The sequence below is a fragment of the Lygodium microphyllum genome, chromosome 2 (genome assembly GCF_053477565.2).
Source record: "Lygodium microphyllum isolate KBCC chromosome 2, Lygodium_microphyllum_v1.1.10, whole genome shotgun sequence".
In the NCBI taxonomy this organism is placed as follows: Eukaryota; Viridiplantae; Streptophyta; class Polypodiopsida; order Schizaeales; family Lygodiaceae; genus Lygodium; species Lygodium microphyllum.
The window spans coordinates 14,463,785-14,481,678 of NC_141136.1; the positions used below are offsets into that span (position 1 = coordinate 14,463,785).

The 17,894-nt window shown below is 47.0% G+C and overlaps 1 protein-coding gene across 1 annotated transcript in view; it reads left to right on the forward strand.

Annotated features, from left to right (window-relative positions):
• Positions 1–443: 443 nt before the first annotated feature.
• HRS1 (Histidyl-tRNA synthetase 1) overlaps positions 444–17,894 on the forward strand; it is a 108,222-nt gene continuing 90,771 nt past the window's right edge. Inside the window, exon 1 of the mRNA XM_087691253.1 lies at positions 444–789. Within this exon, the coding sequence (XP_087547379.1) occupies positions 576–789 (214 nt within the window). The 5' untranslated portion in view covers positions 444–575. The remainder of the gene's footprint in view (positions 790–17,894) is intronic.

Consider the following 17,894-nt stretch of genomic DNA (forward strand, 5'->3'; position numbering starts at 1 on the left):
ATCCAATTACGGTTCTGGTCGTAAGTAACATATTTCTAAATTGATAGATGCTTGCTTTGATTCTCACGTGAGATACATTAGGCCCATGCTATGATGTACGAGAATAGGTCATGAGAAGGGATAAGCCTTTTTTCACATATTCAAAAGATGGAGTTTGCAAAATGCATGTATCAAGGGAAGTTAATTGTACTTAGTTGCTCGATGGGTCCATCCTACGACAAGGTGGTCCCAGAGAAATGGGAGGCTTCTTATAAGACTAAGGAGTCTCCCTTGTCCAGTTTATAAAGTGACAGACAAAGATGCATTTTTTGTATTTGTAAGTAATAAAAAAATATATATTAATTTTTACTTTTTTGCAAAATGTGTTTTGATGTATAAAGATTTGCCGAGTTTCTAAAATTGCATGTCGATCGGGGGTTGGGCGTCCGCCATTTGAGAATCAAACGTAGCTTCAAAGGTGCCTTATCGGCTTGGTTTTTAGTTAGAATGGCCTACTGCCTACACACAGTGTGATCCGATCCCAATCACGTTGGTAGCCTAGTGTAAGGGAGGAGAGGAGAGGAGAGTGCACGACGATGCGGTTTCTTACTACCACGTTTTCGTCCTCCTCGGCCGCTTCGTCATGGCATCACTCCTCGTCCTGCACTGCTTCCCTGCGCTGTCGCCTTTCCTCGTCGTCTCCCTTCTTCCATCACTTGACGACCTTGAGCAGCAGATGCTGTATCTCCAACACGCGGAGGGGAGTCTCTGTTCATCCTTCTACACGTGACAGCATGTTCCTTCTTCCAGGTAGACACTTCTGTGTTCCTTTTTCTCATTTCTTTTTCAAAGCTTGTGTCTGCAGACTGCGTGTATATGCCATTTATGTTTTCCGGAGGAAATCGAAAGTTGGCTTTTACATGATTGAAATGGTTGACGCTTCGAGTATTCAAAACCAGTGGTTATATGTAAGCTCAAAAGCTCACTCTGAGCTGACTGGCCTCTTATGGGGTGTAGAATTTCACTTAATATATGGCCTCATTACAAAAAAATCAGTGATTTGAGGGAAATATTATATAAGGCTGAACTATTCTGAATCAATTTCACTGCTCTTTGCGGTTCCATTGGGGATTAAATACTGCATTGGATCACTTTTAAGCTGCCTGCTATGCGTGTGGAGCATCTGACTTAAGGGCCCATTCATAAATGATTGTGACCATGCATCTTTCTATGAACTCTGCTGTAGGACATTAAAAATGTAGGTGTAAAATGTATTTGTTTCAGGTCGGTACCCTCTATGGCTTGTACTGCTGGAACCTGGTGCTCTTGCCAAGGAGTTCTTGTGGTTAGTAGGTAACTCTATGATGTAGGAAAGTGGACCAAAACCATCCTGGAAGGGGCAATAAGATCTATCTGTGCTCTTATATAAGATGAGAAAATTTGGTGCTTCTCTATCTTGGCCTCTAGATGACATTGCTAGCATGCATGAACTCTATTGGGTCTGTGCCGCTATTGCTCTTGTTTCATGTCTAGCTGCCTCCACACATAGGTGGTGGGATGAGGTGCAGATTTGACTAGTCATATATCTCAAACCATGGGAGAATTGTGCATGAATTGGGTACACTCCATAGAAGGCCATCTTTGTGCCAAGTGGTTGAGCTGGTGTACTCCATGTTCACCGAGTATGCTTGAATCACTTTGTATGCTTGATAATGTTTGCTTGAATCACTTTTTTCAAGTGTGCCTAGCTGAAATGGAAGGAAGGGGCTGATGCATGGAAGCTATCCCTCCTCCAACCAAGCCTTCTAGACAGCCTTGCAATCCTTTAGTAGAGGAAGAGTTGTGACAACCAACTCTTGAGAGATAATAAAGAGGCTCAATTGAGAATATGAGAGATAGCAACATCATTGAAGCCAATGCATGGATATCTTAGGTGGATCCACCATTAGAATATAGCATTTGATAGAAAACTGACTCCTTCTTGTCCATTAGAGTGAGTCAGTTAAGCCTCCTTCATCTAGCCACTAGCAATAAGTGAACATGCTTGCAAGTCTATGTTCTGCTTCTAATCCTCATCAAAGTAGAAGTTCTTTCTTAGGCGGGAAAGCTAATGCAATTGACAATAATAACCTTTGAAACATAAAGAATTTCTAGATGTAGCAGATCTAATGATGGTGTGACTCCACCAAATTGTCGTTTTCACCTATTAGACCAATGTGTTGGGCTTCCCTATGATCATCTTGTGGAAAGAAGATGTGGTTAAACGAAAAGCAGTACTTACATATGTGATAGGTAGCATTATTATCTACTATCCAATTATCATTTGAAATGTGGGGCCTTTGCATAAAGTTGATACCGCAACTTATCTCCATGAGTGGGTACTCAATCTCTCAATTTGCCTCAAGGATACAGAGGAAAGCACATTTTGAAGGTGTATTTAAATAGATAGAGTAGAGATGATCTTGTCCATCAAAAGCTCCTTGTTCACAACATGATCCACTCTAATAAGGCCGAATGCACTCTTCATTCTTACACTGGTAGCATTCTATGTAGATATGGACCTTTTGACCACAATAGCCACGTGGCGGTGGTGGCTTCCTTGGCCTTCTCTATACTAATTGTGGTGGTTCCCACAACTTCCTTTTTTTGCTTCTGGAAGACCCAAGGGCCCCTTCATTCTCAAAGAAGCTATATCCTTTCACAACATGCTATAGATCTAGGAAGGTTTAGGCAACTTCATTTGACCATTGAAGGAAGCTTTTGCATCACATACTTGATAAACTCATAATCTTTGATGGTCTTGCAAGCCTTCTCAAGTTGACTCTTCGAAATCAATAAGTTTTTTAACTTGCTTGGAAAGGTTAGGTCCTTAATTGTTCAAGCCTAAAATGAATAAGTTGTTCTTTTAGTTGGTAACTTTGAAGGTTTTTTGTCACAAACATATGTATCCTTGACACACTTTCATAGAGATTGAGCACGCGTGTTAACTTTCAGAAGTGTAAGACTAACAATCTTGATTGTACAACTCAATAGAAGATGGGAGAACCCAAGAAAGAGGGAAGAGGTCCTCACAGCTTTAATACAACAATTAATAGTGACTTGTAAAAATATCTACTTCAAGAGCCTCGGCATAAACAAGCTCACTTCTCATCTTTCCCTCGAACTTGCCTCTCTATTTGAATTGGGATAACTATTCCACACCACATGCTTGCTTGTGGTAGGGCCTAGGCGCTAATGGAAGGTGAAATAGAAGATATGTTTGTTGATCTCGCTCTAGCCATGATGCTTCTTGTAGTTGCCAAGACTTCCCCTTCATGAGGATTTATGATTGTGGCAGCTTGACACTTCAAAAACATTGCCTTTATCTAGCCAACTTTTGAATGCCACATCATCAACATAATTGATGTTAGCATTTTTCTTTTTGTTGGCAACACCCTTAAATTGATTGCCATTGTGACCTATTGTCCATTGCGAATTGCTGATCATGAATTGCTACCATCATGAACTGTCAAACACAATTTGCAGGTGTTTGTATTCATGACTCTTCTCACTTGTCCCATTGCCTACTTGGTATATGAGCATGCATATGTGGGTAGTGCCTAGGTGCATTGCATTTTTTCCCATTAGAATTGCGGCTATCCTCAGTTGCATTATTGCTTGATAGATTTGAAGCAAAGGCAAAGAGTCATTACCAAACTTAGACTTATTCAACCATATTACCTTGTGCATGGGGTAACTATTAAACTTGAGCAAATATTGGAGCTCTTTCCTCCATGTACCCTCCTCGTACTTGTGACACCACTTATTTTGACACTAACAACTCTTGAAGCTCATTAGTATCCACTAACTCGAGCTTCTTTGATTTAGGGTGGTTGTCAGGGGGACATGTATTTTTAATGCTTTGCTTAGCATTTGGCTTAAGCATTAATCAAATGTACATATGTGAGGTGCATATGTGATGTGCATTAATCCTTGCGAAGGTGTCCCAGCAGGCCACAATGATAGCATTAAGCCTTTGTCTTCTTCTTCATGTCACTCCTCTTTGAAGCTCTAAATGCCCCACCATGTGGGGATGGAAGCCTCCCTTGTAATCATGAAGCCACCTCACGCTCAAGTAGCATGGAGGACACGAGTAAAGTAGTGTTGATGATGTCTAGGTGCATAGAGCACTGGCTATGCCATCAAACCCTAGAGGGAACTTAAAGAGCATAGTCCCTGAAACCGGTCTATGACTCACATAAAGTGGTAGTCCCTTCAATTAATACATGGTCTTTTCACACACACACACAAATAGAGACCTCACTCCCTCGCTCAACACCAGATTGGTCCCGAAGACCGGTGCCCCTCTCGATATTTCTTTATCAATTAAAAGATGGAAGGTTACAAAAAAAAAGAAGAAATGTTCCAAAGTACAAAACCTGTGAATAGTTGGCTTTTATATTTTCTGAGTAAATTTCAGCTGCATAAGGACAATACAGCATATCTAGAATAACATCCCATTCAAGTGTAGAATTGCAATATGCAGAACTCTGTATTTCACATGTTTCTTGACCTATTCTCTGCCTTATTCCATTCGAGTTCTGCTCCATACTAGTTGGACTACAAACCCTTTGACCTTGGGATCATTCCAACAGTGAAACAGTCCCACAAATAGCACTAAATCAGAGCTGAAAACACTATTCCTGTGTGGCATGGTCATCACTTTCTTTAGTTCCTACATTGGAGAAGCAATCAACTGCTCCTGAACCTGGACATTGAGGCTCTGACCTTAGCAGAAGAGCATTTGAAAATAGAGAGAGAGTTGACTAGAGGGAGCAAGCTCTACCTCCATACATGAGTCAGAGACGAAGTACTTTCCATAGGTGATGTACTTGCAGCAATTTGCCCTCAACTCCTAAAAACTTCACACTCAGATCTGTCCCTCCTGTCTATTACGTGTTTTTTAAATGCTCTCTCTCTATTTTGGGAATTTGCGCCCAAATTGTGACACATGACATACGTGTAACAATTTTCCCGTTTAAACCTTCTGGTCTAAAATTCTCCATGATCGGTGCAAAATTTGACCTCAGCACAGACCAGAGAATTAATCCTTGTGGAAAAATGAAGATAATGACGTGAACAGATTCTGGGGTCCAAAAATAATAACTCCTTAAATTTTAGGGATTTTTGGCCATGCAAAGATTCCAGCTTAATCCAAGAGAACTCTGGGGGTAAAGACCAACAACAACTAAAGAAAAGAAAAATAAAATATTTATATAAGTAGATAAGGAAAGCAATTGCAAAAAGTATCACCACCTGGTGATAGTCCCCACAAGATAGCCTTTGGAAGAGTGGATTGCATGTGTTGAGGTTGATCTTGGGACCCTCACTTGTGTAACATGAAGGAGAAAAAATAGAATAGTATCCTTCACCTTGAACTTCATTTGTTGGAGCCAAACAGAGTCATAGCTCGCATGGATGATGGAGCCTTATATATTATCTATAACTTCTCCAACACATCTGAAGTTGTTTGACAAGAGGTAACAGCTAGGAGGACCTCTTTAGAAATGCATTAAAGAAGTGTAGAATGTTGTCAACCATGAGATGATGTAAAACTTGAAAACACAGATGTTGGGTATCAAAATGCAGGGAGTCAATCCACTAAATGCAATCAATGCAGCCTAAGAACTATGTAAAGCACAAACACAATTGTAACAAAGCACAAACTAATAATAGAACTTAGAGGGTTAGGGAACTCAAAGAAAATGAACATAGAAGATGAATGAAGAAAGAATATAGACAATTCTCAATGCAGTAAATAGACTATGCCGAGCGAATACAAAGCCTCAAACTCGTCTCTCTAAAGGACTGGGGTAGAAAGTATGAGCTGGAGTGTGTGTTGTACTATGTATGAATCTCAAAACACAGCATGCAAGCCTCCCAATGTGATCAGCGATTGCAAACTCAGATGTGGAGAGTCTAGATCAAGCTAAAAGTGTTGCATAGAATAGAGCAGTATGCAGAAAACACAAATACAGTCGTACGACAAAGCATAGATTGATAATAGAACATAGTTGGGGTTAGGGTAACTTAGAGACAATAACCATAGTGAATAATCTAAAATGAATGGATCTGAATAATACAATGCTCATGCAGCAACCGCACTATGTAGTGAATGAAAATTTTACCTCAACCTCGTGCTTTGAGGACCGAGGTAGAGGTAATGAGTTGGAGTGTGTTGTACTTCGACAGATCTCGAAATGCAGCAAGCTAGCCTCCAAAGACGTCTAGTAGCAGCAAATGCAGTAGTGTTGATGTCAGATGAGTGTTAGACAAGTAGAGGAGAGAGAAAAGCCAAAAACACAGTTGGAGTGTAGGCGATAGGCTAGACAACTCTAGGAGAGAGAATGCAGAACAACATAATAAATGAAGCGTGATAGCCAGCAAACACATGCTTGTGGGATGTCACCAATAGTTGGAGGGGGCCTCTAGAGTAGCAAATGCAGCTTGGGGCTGGTCGTAGTAGTAAACACAACATATGAAGGGGCTGGATCAGCTGGTGATGGCTGTAGGAGGAGAGATCAGGGAGAAGGCAACTAAAAACAGACACCAAGATAGATTGGGGCAGCTTCAACTGAGATGTCCTACATGAATGGTTGTGGGTAGCAAAGCTCTGGCACTTACAAACTCCAAAAACAAGATTGGACTAAATGGGAGGGCAGGCTGTCTATTTATAGAAAGCTTGGGGCCTTCCAAATTAGGGTTTAGATGTGGGACATTGAAACTCTTTTGAACCGCTCATTTAAAAGAAATGATTAAAATTCATTAACTAACTTAAGTTTTGGGGCTGTTTAATGAAGGCTAATGACAATTTAGCTCAACACTCCCTCTCAAGTTCAAAATTGGAACAAGAAAGGGATTGCAAACAAGCCTAAGTAACTTTTTTTTTCTTTTTTCCAAGGTGCTCCACCTCAAAGCATGTAAGGCATCGGGCAAAGGATGTATGTTGGTTGCCTAGTGACCTACCAAAACTTCAGAGGCAATGGTTATCTTACCAAGGGAGCCTGAATGTTCACCCTAGAGAGGATTGTAACGTGCTTGCCTATCGGTTGTCCAAGCACGTTTTTAGTGGTCTATCGAGAGACGAGTCTAAGCGACGCCGCTCGGCACTCCCATGGAATGTCACGGGGTTTGTCACCTAGGGTTTCTCGAGTCTGCCTCGCAATGGAATGTTCGCGGTTGGAAATTTTGGTTCCTAGGGATCAAGGTCTCTTGACAACATTTTAGCGTCGGGTCTTGGACATTCTACTTTACATAAAGATACCCAAGCCAAAGTAGACCCATGCCGCACTTGGTTCAAAGAGAATGGGAAAGGAGAGGGATGCGCTCAAATTCTCTGCCCGTAGGGGATAGTCCCATTTCAGTCCCCTAAAACTGCACGATTCCGGGTTCTAACCTAACAACTTCTAAGGGTCGGTAAAAACCTTGTGAAAAGCCTCCCAGTTCTTTGGGACCACCCTACCGTACGACGGACCCGTCAGGGGTTTCGCCCACCCGCTTTCCTTGGTAGGCATTCTTTAGTTGCCCATCCGCTTCTCTCGGTAAGCATTCTTTAGTTTTCTAATTAGGTCCTATCACATTTATGTGTAACATTTAAAGTTAGCTTCATTAATTAAGCCTTTTAAGAACAGTGTTCGTTCGTGTAATTTATTTCACAAACACGAATACAGAGCAAGCAATCCTTTGACAGGCCAGTTTAAACAAGTTCCTTAACTTATCTCAAGTTAATCTTTGTCTCTTGCCCATATAGGAGAATTATATATCCCCTTCTGCCCTGCAGAAGTAATTGGTCCAAATCACATGGCACCACAAATTCTATCCTTTATCTAGAATAGGATCTTCCAATGCCCTAGACGTAAGGCTCACGACGGTCTACAACTTCATCCTGGACTCGGCAAGGGGTGTCCAGAGCTCCACTAACCCCAAGCGATCCAGGAGTGAGAGACAATTTTTGTGGATGGCCTTTTCACCACTCGACCTTTGGCCCGTGAATCGAGTAGTGCCCTCTCGGGTTGAAACGGAGCGTGACCTTGGAGATGATCGACCCGTGCAAAATATCATTCCTTAATTAATCCAATTAAGAATCAAGCACAATCAAGGCAATTAGCCCTAACATGATTTTCCAAGAAGACATTCCTTTATCCCCATGGCAACTTGTCATCATAGACCCCCACCATGAATTTTCCAATAATCACAAGCACTTGGAATAATCATTCAAACTACAATCCAACAATTTGTTGATTGTAAAAGCATTTAGAGTGTTGTTCGATTAACCAACGAAAACAATGGTATTCTTTCCCAAACATTGCAGGAATAGTCGCGATAACGTTTCCATCGCACCTTTGCTCTCCCCCTTGTGAACTAAGCGATTCTATGCAAAATTTACTTAACACTTCGACTATGACACATGCCAAGGCCTCATACAACTATGCAATAATGCAAATTCTATTGGGTACTTACATTGATTGACAACCCGATCTCCCCAACAAGTTTAGAAATATTGGTCTGTACTAGATCCCAGGGTTTCTGTAACCAGCCTTCTGTTAGCTTTCTCTTCTTCAGTCTCAGTCTGTCATCTCCTGGTTGTGAGCTCCTGTCAGAGTCTGACAGGAGACAGAGGAGCTCTGTCAGGACATTTTTGTGGCTGCCCTAGTTAGCATGCAGTCCTGGGTTTGTTACAGCCCAAACTGGGCTGTTTTTGTCCAGACTGCCCATTTTTCTGGGCAGTCGGCCAGATCTGGCCAAAGTCGGCCAGATCTGGCTGGTCGGCCAAATCTGGCCAGGTCGGCCAGTTTGGCTGGTCGGCCAGTTTGCTGGCCTGGGGGCTATTTATAGCAGCCCCCCCAGTCAGTCCAGCATTGTTCTCTGCAGGTACAGCACTGCTCCCTCCGTCTCCGTCTCCGTCTCCGGCATTGGTGCTGCCACTGCTTCCAGTCTGTCCTGGTTCCCTCACTGACGCTCCGGGCTGCGTGCAGGGACTGTTCTGTCCATTCCAGTGTATTCAGCATTCATCTCAGTCAGTGCAGACTTTCTTCCTTCATTCTTTGCTTTCTCTCTCCTCTCCTCCGTGTTCGTGTTCTTCTTCCGTTGCGCACTCTCACCTGGTATCAGAGCCTGATTGAGAGCACGGAGGACACACCTTCAGGAGAGAAATACCTTACTGCTGCTGCCAACAAATCAACCACAGCCAGGCGACTTCATCAAGAGGCTGTACAGCCTGCGTTTGCTGCCCATGCTGACTGCAGAGGCTGCCACGTCATCCAGCGACGCAGCAACCCTGCGTTTTCCACCAGGCGGCCTCTCCTGCTGCTGGGCGACCTCCCTACAGGCTGCGTTTTGCTGTTCTGTAGGTCGCTTCCACCTCAGGCGGCTCTTTTCCTGCTGGAGACCTCTGTCCGGGCTGTTTCCTGGTGCTGGTGGTCTCTTCTCTGGTGTTCGACATCAGTATTCTTGCGTTTTGCAGATCCAAGTGTTTGTAGGCACTCTCTGCCTGCGTCTTGGTGGTTGGTGACCACATTGCTGGTCCTATTTCGACAGTGGCACAACTTTCTTTGGTATTTTGCAGATTGGAAGATGTCTTACCAGTTTTCAGGCTTTGAAGACTCAGAGGATGAGCTTCTCTCTCATCATTCCTTTGAGCGGAGGCGGGATTGTCGTGACGTTCGACATCGGGAAGAACCTCTTCGCACTCGTCCTTCTTTAGTCCATGCATCTCAGAGGGTTCCATCTACTGCGAAAGTTTCTTCAGTGAAGACTGCTTCAGATGTGCGGATGCCTTCCTTGATTCCCTCTATCCAGGTGCCAATTCTCCCTTCCTTTCCGAAGGAAGATAAGTTGGATGGTTCCAACTACTCCCTATGGTCCTGCAAGGTGGCTTGCATCCTTGATACCTTTGACCTTTGGGAGCTTGTTTCTTCGCCCATCGTTCGACCCCCCGTGGATTCGTCCGATGGCACTTCTATGGACCGTGCAGCCTTATGGGATAGGCTCAACTCTCGAGCCCGTTCCTTTCTTTTTATGAGTCTACATGATTCTGTTCTTGTACATGTTCACAGGTTACAGACTGCGGCGGAATTGTGGACAAAGCTTGCGTCTTTGTATCAGCACAAGACATTTGCTCACAAGATTTCCCTGGAGAAGAAGTTGCGGATGCTCAGTCTTGATGGTTCTTCTTCCATGAATGAGCACATCACGAAGATGGAGGATATGCGAGGCGAGCTAGTCTCTCTTGGTCGTCTGAGGATATGGCGATGATTCTGTTGACTCAGCTGCCATCACCCCGTTATGATGTCTTCTACACCAGCCTCATCACTTCGAGGACCCGTGAGACACTCCTATGGGAGGAGCTTTCCCCGCTTGTCTTGGAGCATGACAAGCGACTCAAAGAGGTGGGAGCCAGTGGCTCCACCAAGGCATTTACGGCCGGCACAGGTGGCAGCAAGAAGAAGAAACAAAAGAAGGAGAAGGCCAAGGACAAGAAGGAGGAGGACAAGAAGGATGCGAAGGAGAAGAAGCCCAAATGTCCCCATTGTGGGAAGGGCACTCATCTCGAGGAGAAGTGTTGGCAGAAGTATCCCCATTTGAAGCCTAAGGAGAAGGACTCGAAGGCGGCCCCAGCCACAACAGAATCTGCGTTTGTGCATCTCTTTGTTGAGGAAGACACTGCCCTAGCTTCTACCACTCAGGAGAAGCCTTGGCTCGTCGACAGTGGCGCATCTTCACATATGACCTTCCGTCAGGATTGGCTTCAGGATCTTTGTTCCAAAGGGGGTACAGTCACCATTGGTGACAATTCTACAGTTCCTGTTCGAGGCGTGGGGACTTTACCTATGTTTTCTGACAGGCGGTCTTCCTCAGCCAAAGTTCTCTATGTCCCTGATTTGGGCTTTAACCTATTATCTGTGCATGGCCTTACTCAGTTAGGTACCCGAGTCATTTTTACACAGGATGCAGTCATAGTGGAGGATGCTTCTACAGGTGATGCTCTTTGGACAGGTACACAGGAGGGTGGGCTTTATACGCTCACAGCCTTGGCTGCGCGGACTTCCCATGAGCTCGGGCTGCTTTGGCATGCTCGGTATGGTCATTTGAACCTTGATTCTCTTCGCCGGGCTTCTAGGAGGAAGATGGTGGAGGGACTTCCTGATTTCCCTCCTCTTCACACTTTGTGCCCTAGCTGCTTGAGGGGCAAGCAGCACCGGTAGCCTCACCCGCAGGTTGCTTCTAGGCGGGCTACTTCTCCGCTTGAGTTGGTTCATACCGACCCTTGCGGACCGATGGGCACGGCCTCCCTTGGGAAGGCCAAGTATTTGATGCTGATTGTGGACGACTTTAGTCGTTATGTGTGGCCTTATTTCTTGGAGTACAAGAGTGAGGCGTACTCCCGTTTCTATGAGTGGCAGGTGTTTGTGGAGACCCAAACAACTTCCAAGGTTCGTGGTGTTCGAGCTGATCACGGTGGCGAGTTCACTTCTCACCTTTTCTCTCAGTTTTGCAGGGATCATGGTATTCGGGTGGAGTATTCCCATCCGAACACACCATCAGAGAATGGTGTGGTGGAGCGTGCGAATTGGACCATGCTTGAGATGGCCCGATCTATGCTGGAGCATAGGAGTCTTCCTCATTTCCTTTGGGGTGAGGCGGTGGCTACAGCGGTGCATATTCGCAACCGCTCTCCGACTTCGGCATTACAGGACATGACTCTGTATGAGGCTTTCTTTGGAAAGAAGCCTTCCGTGTCCCATTTTCGCATCTTTGGGTGCGATGCTTTTGTCCATGTGGACAAGAAGAAGAGGAAGACGAAGTTCGACTCTAAGTCGCGAAAGCTTATCTTCGTTGGTTATAGTACGACCACGAAGGGATATCGGCTCTATGACCCGACGACGCGGACGATTGAGGTGAGCAGGGATGTGATCTTTGATGAGGCTTCGGCCTCTGAGGATCCGATTGATGGTTCTATTACAGATGGTTCTTCATCCTCGACGGACCCCCCCCCCCCCCCCCCCCCCCCACCTTCTCTCCCTTCCCTTCCTTCCAGGATGCCCCTTAGCACCCCCCCTATTCCTCCTCCTTCGGCTTCCCTTTCCCCTTTGGTGGATGTGCCTTCGTCTTCTACGAGCTCTTCTACCGCCACTTCGGGATCTTCACGGGATATACAGCCTTCTTCAGATGCGGAGGATCTACCTTCACTCGGTGAGGGGGAGTCCCTCTCCGATATGGGTGCTTTACAGGTTCCGGATGCCCCCTGGTCTCCCTCACAGCAGCAGGAGTCTCTCAGGATTCCTTTATGGTATCGCCGGCTCATGCAGGATTCAGGTGTTACTCACTTTCCTGCTTCTTCTTCAGGTCCACGTCGATCAGCACGTTTACAGGCCCAGCGGGACAGTTCACTATGTGTGAACTATGCTCTTATGTCACAGATTCTTCAGGATTCCGAGCCTTCCACTGTGGAGGAGGCTCTTGTTAGCAGTCATGTTTGTCATGCCTTGTCATCTCCTGCCTGTGAGCCTCAGTCTGAGTCAGACGAGGACATTAGGAGCTCTGACATGTCTGTCATGTGTTATGATGGGGGAGGCTAGTCACTCTCGACTGGCTGTCTTAGGTTGTGTATTTCTTTTTGGCCTCTTTTAGTGGGCAGCCATTGGCTGCCCGGCCATTTTTTGGTCACTGTGGTGGGGCGCCCATTTTAGGGCACTTTTAGGGTTTGCGCCCATTTTAGGGTTAGGGTTAGGGTTTGTCCGTTGCCTATTTATTGGCAGCCCCCCTCCCCACTTGGTCACTTGTCTTCTTGCAGATTCCGACACTCCTCCTCCGTGGTGGTGCTGCCATCATCATCAGCCTGATCTGGTGTCCTCACTGACGCTTCGGGCTACGTGCAGGGACTGATCAGTCCACTTCAGTGTATTCAGCATTCATTTCAGTCAGTGCAGATTTCTCTTCCTTATTTTCTGCTTTCTCTCTCTCTCTCTCTCCCTCCGTGTTCGTATTTCCTCTTCCGCAGCGCACTCTCACATGGTATCAGAGCCGAAGGAGAGTACACGGAGCTGAGTTTTACGCGGGAGAACACCCACAACTTTGCGTTTGCTGGTCAAGACGTCTCCAACAGCTGAGGCGTCACCTTCTGCACCATCTCCTTGATCAAGGTGGCCTGTTTTGGTGTCAACATATTTGCGTTTGCTGCTGGCGCCTTCTCCAGTGGCTGCCACGTCATCACCCACCTCTTCCTGCTTGTGTTTTCAGCCTGGGCGGCCCTCCAACAGCTGGGCGACACTCCTCCAGCCTGCGCCTTGCTGTTCTGGCTGTTGTTCCATCGTCCGGCAGCTCTTTTCCTGCTGGCGACTTATTCCCAGGCTGCGTTTTCAGGCAGGCGGCTGTTTTTCTGTGGTGATTGCATCGTCAGCATTTGCGTTTGATATCATCCTTGCGTTCTGCGCAAGGCGGCCAGCTCAGGAGCTTCTGGTGTTTGTGTTTCGGCACCGGCAACCTTCCCTTGTTGTGTTTTGGTGTTTGCAGATATCGAAGATGTCTTCTCATCAGTTTACAGGTTTTGATGACTCAGATGATGAGCTTTTGTCTCGACATTCATCTGAACGGAGGCGTGATTTCTATCGCGAGGATCGTCCTACGGAGTCTATTCCTCGTTCGCGTCCCCCTTCTATTCATGTATCTTGGCGATCCCCTTCCAGTGGGCCGACGATGCAGCCTTTGGTACCCCCTGTACAGGTACCCGTACTTCCTCAGCTGCCCAAAGAGGACCGGTTGGATGGCTCCAACTTTTCTCTATGGTCCTGCAAGGTGGAGTGTATCTTGGACTCCTTCGATCTTTGGGAGCTTGTTTCTGTTCCTACTCCCCGGCCTATGGTGGATCCCGCAGATGGGACATCTATGGATCGCGCAGCCTTATGGGATCGGCTCAATTCTAGAGCCCGATCTTTCCTCTTTCTGAGTTTGTAGGATTCTGTCCTTGTTTATGTTCACAGGTTGAAGACTGTAGCGGACGTGTGGCAGAAGCTAGCGTCTCTCTATCAACAGAAGACGTTTGCCCACCGGATATCTCTTGAAAAGAAGTTGCGGATGCTCGCTATTGATGATAGTCCTTCCATGAAGGACCATATCAACAGATTACAGGATATGAGGGATGAGCTTGCATCCCTCGGTCGTATGATATCGTCTGAGGATATGGCGATGATTCTTTTGACTCAGCTGCCATCGCCTCGGTTTGATGTCTTCTACACCAGCCTTCTTACATCGAGGACCCGTGAGAAGCTTCTATGGGAGGAGCTATCCCCGCTTGTCTTGGAGCATGACGAGCGACTCAGAGAGGTCAGTGCTAGTGGATCCGACTCCACTAGAGCAGAAGAAGAAGAAGAAGTCAAAGGCTAAGCAGAAGGACAGTTCTTCAGGCTCTGACTCAGATTCAGAGAGACCGAAGTGCCCACACTGTGGGAAAGGGACACATCCCAAGGAGAAATGCTGGAAGAAGTACCCTCACCTTTGTCCGGGAGCAAAGGGTGGATCTACATTGGAGCCTTCTTCTACCTCTACACCTGCTGTTACCCATGAGTCAGTGTTCCTTCATATCCATGTTTTGGAGGAGGATCCTTCTTCCGTGGCTGCAGTGTCTTCTGCGCAGCCTTGGTTAGTGGACAGTGGTGCTTCGAGTCATATGACTCCCTGAGGTGATTTGTTACAGGATCTCCGTCCATCAGAGGGTTCAGTCATTGTTGGTGACCTTTTATCGGTGCCTATTAGTGGTGTTGGCACATTGCCTTTGTTTACAGACCGACCTACGAGCTTCTTTTCACAGGCCCTACATGTTCTGGATTTGGGCCTTCCCCTCCTCTCAGTTTATGGCCTTATGAGGCTTGGCACACGAGTGATCTTCACCGAGCATGCCGTTGTTATTGAGGATTCTCTTACAGGAGCCGTCTTATCTACAGGTTGGCAGGAGAGCGGGCTTTATAGGCTCCATTCCCCTTCTTTGATGCAGGGTCCTCCGCGGCAGTCTATTGCTACACCCGTTCCCGCTTGTGCACCTTCTATTCCACAGGTTCCTTCCCATCCCCCACCTTCTCCTCCGGTGGTTCCCTCGTACCCCCCATCCCTTTCAGAGGGGGACGATCTTGGTGATGTGGCTGTGGATTCCCTGGCCCCTAGTGTTTTAGAGGGGGCTTTCCAGGATCGTGAGGAGCTCCTTCAGCGGCAGTCTACACCGACGGACTTCATCGACCTTGGCATTCCTCTTGCCACCTCAGGATCCGTTTCTCCCTTGGCCTTCAGCCACATCCAGGATCTGAGAGGGGGTGTTAGCAGTCATGTTTGTCATGCCTTGTCACCTCCTGCCTGTGAGCCTCAGTCTGAGTCAGACGAGGACATTAGGAGCTCTGACATGTCTGTCATGTGTTATGATGGGGGAGGCTAGTCACTCTCGACTGGCTGTCTTAGGTTGTGTATTTCTTTTTGGCCTCTTTTAGTGGGCAGCCACTGGCTGCCCGGCCATTTTTTGGTCACTGTGGTGGGGCGCCCATTTTAGGGCACTTTTAGGGTTTGCACCCATTTTAGGGTTAGGGTTAGGGTTTGTCCGTTGCCTATTTATTGGCAGCCCCCCTCCCCACTTGGTCACTTGTCTTCTTGCAGATTCCGACACTCCTCCTCCGTGGTGGTGCTGCCATCATCATCAGCCTGATCTGGTGTCCTCACTGACGCTTCGGGCTACGTGCAGGGACTGATCAGTCCATTTTAGTGTATTCAGCATTCATTTCAGTCAGTGCAGATTTCTCTTCCTTATTTTCTGCTTTCTCTCTCTCTCTCCCTCCGTGTTCGTATTTCCTCTTCCGCAGCGCACTCTCACAGCTCTTGCACAGGATATTTGGAGACAGGCTATGCAGGCCGAGCTCGATTCCATCGAGCGAAACCATACGTGGGAGCTTGTTCCGCGTCCCGCGAAACGGAAGGTGATTGGTGTGAAATGGGTCTTTAGGACCAAATATCTTGCAGATGGTTCCTTGGACAAGCATAAAGCTAGGCTTGTTGCCAAGGGTTTTGCTCAGCGTGCAGGGTTGGATTACTTTGAGACTTTTGCTCCTACAACCAGGATGTCTACCATCCGAGTTCTTTTGGCTCTTGCTACTCACCACCGTTGGCCTGTCTATGAGATGGACGTCAAGTCTGCTTTTCTGAATGGCGTTCTTGAGGAGGAGATTTATGTTTCACAGCCTCCTGGTTTTCTTGTGCAAGGGAAGGAGGATCATGTCTACAGGCTGCGGAAGGCTCTTTATGGCCTAAAGCAGGCTCCTCGTGCTTGGTACCAGCGGATTGACCGCTTCTTTCTACAGAGTGGCTTTGCGCGCTCCGCTTATGATCCCAACCTCTACTTACGGGTTGTGGATTCTCTTTTGGTGTTTCTTATCTTGTATGTGGATGATCTTATCATTACAGGGAGCGACACTCAGCAGGTGGAGCATACACGGTCCCTTCTTCAGCAGGAGTTTGACATGACGGATCTAGGGATCCTTCACTTCTTTCTAGTTCTGGAGATCTATCAGATGGCACAGGGCATATTTATCTCGCAGCACAGGTACATCTCTGAGCTTCTTTCAGAGTTTGATATGGTTGAGAGTCGGCCTATCTCATGCCCCATGGACCCTGAGTCCAAGCTTTTGACAGCTGGAGTTCCTCTTACCGATCCCACCCGTTACAGGTGCCTTGTCGGCTCTCTTGTCTAGCTGCTTCACACTCGGCTGGATATCTCTTTTGTGGTGGCTTTATTGTCTTCTTTTATGCAGACTCCTACCCAGGATTACTGGCAGGCGGCCTTGCGGGTTGTTCGCTATTTATAGGGGACTCGATCCTTCGGGATCATGTATGGAGATGGGATTACCCTTTCTGGATGGAGTGATTCTGATTGGGCAGGTGATGTGGATTCGCGACGATCCACTACAGGTTATGCTTTCACCCTTGGATCTGGTGCTGTCTCTTGGAGCAGCAAGAAGCAGCCTACTGTGGCCCTTTCTTCTACAGAGGCTGAGTATAGGGCCCTTTGTTCGACCGCTATGGAGGCAGTTTGGCTTCGTCGCTTACTCGCGGAGATTGGCTTTTCCCAGACCGGACCTACGGAGCTGCGCGTGGATAACCAGAGTGCTCTTGCTTTGGCCAAGAACCCGGTGTTTCATGCTCGCACGAAGCACATTGAGGTTCAGTATCACTATGTTCGAGAGCGGATCGTGGATTCGGAGCTGGTGGTGGTCTATTGTCCTACGGCGGCCAATGCAGCTGATCTCTTTACGAAGCCATTGCCTCAGGCTTCTTTGCTTCATCACATGCGGTTCTTGGGTCTTCAGACTCTCCCAGGAGTTGAGAGGGGGTGTTAGCCTGCTCTTCTTCAGTCTCAGTCTGTCATCTCCTGGTTGTGAGCTCCTGTCAGAGTCTGACAGGAGACAGAGGAGCTCTGTCAGGACATTTTTGTGGGTGCCCTAGTCAGCATGCAGTCCTGGGTTTGTTACAGCCCAAACCGGGCTGTTTTTGTCCAGACTGCCCATTTTTCTGGGCAGTCGGCCAGATCTGGCCAAAGTCGGCCAGATCTGGCTGGTCGGCCAAATCTGGCCAGGTCGGCCAGTTTGGCTGGTCGGCCAGTTTGCTGGCCTGGGGGCTATTTATAGCAGCCCCCCCAGTCAGTCGAGCATTGTTCTCTGCAGGTACAGTACTGCTCCCTCCGTCTCTGTCTCCGGCATTGGTGCTGCCACTGCTTCCAGTCTGTCCTGGTTCCCTCACTGATGCTCCGGGCTGCATGCAGGGACTGTTGTGTCCATTCCAGTGTATTCAGCATTCATCTCAGTCAGTGCAGACTTTCTTCCTTCATTCTCTGCTTTCTCTCTCCT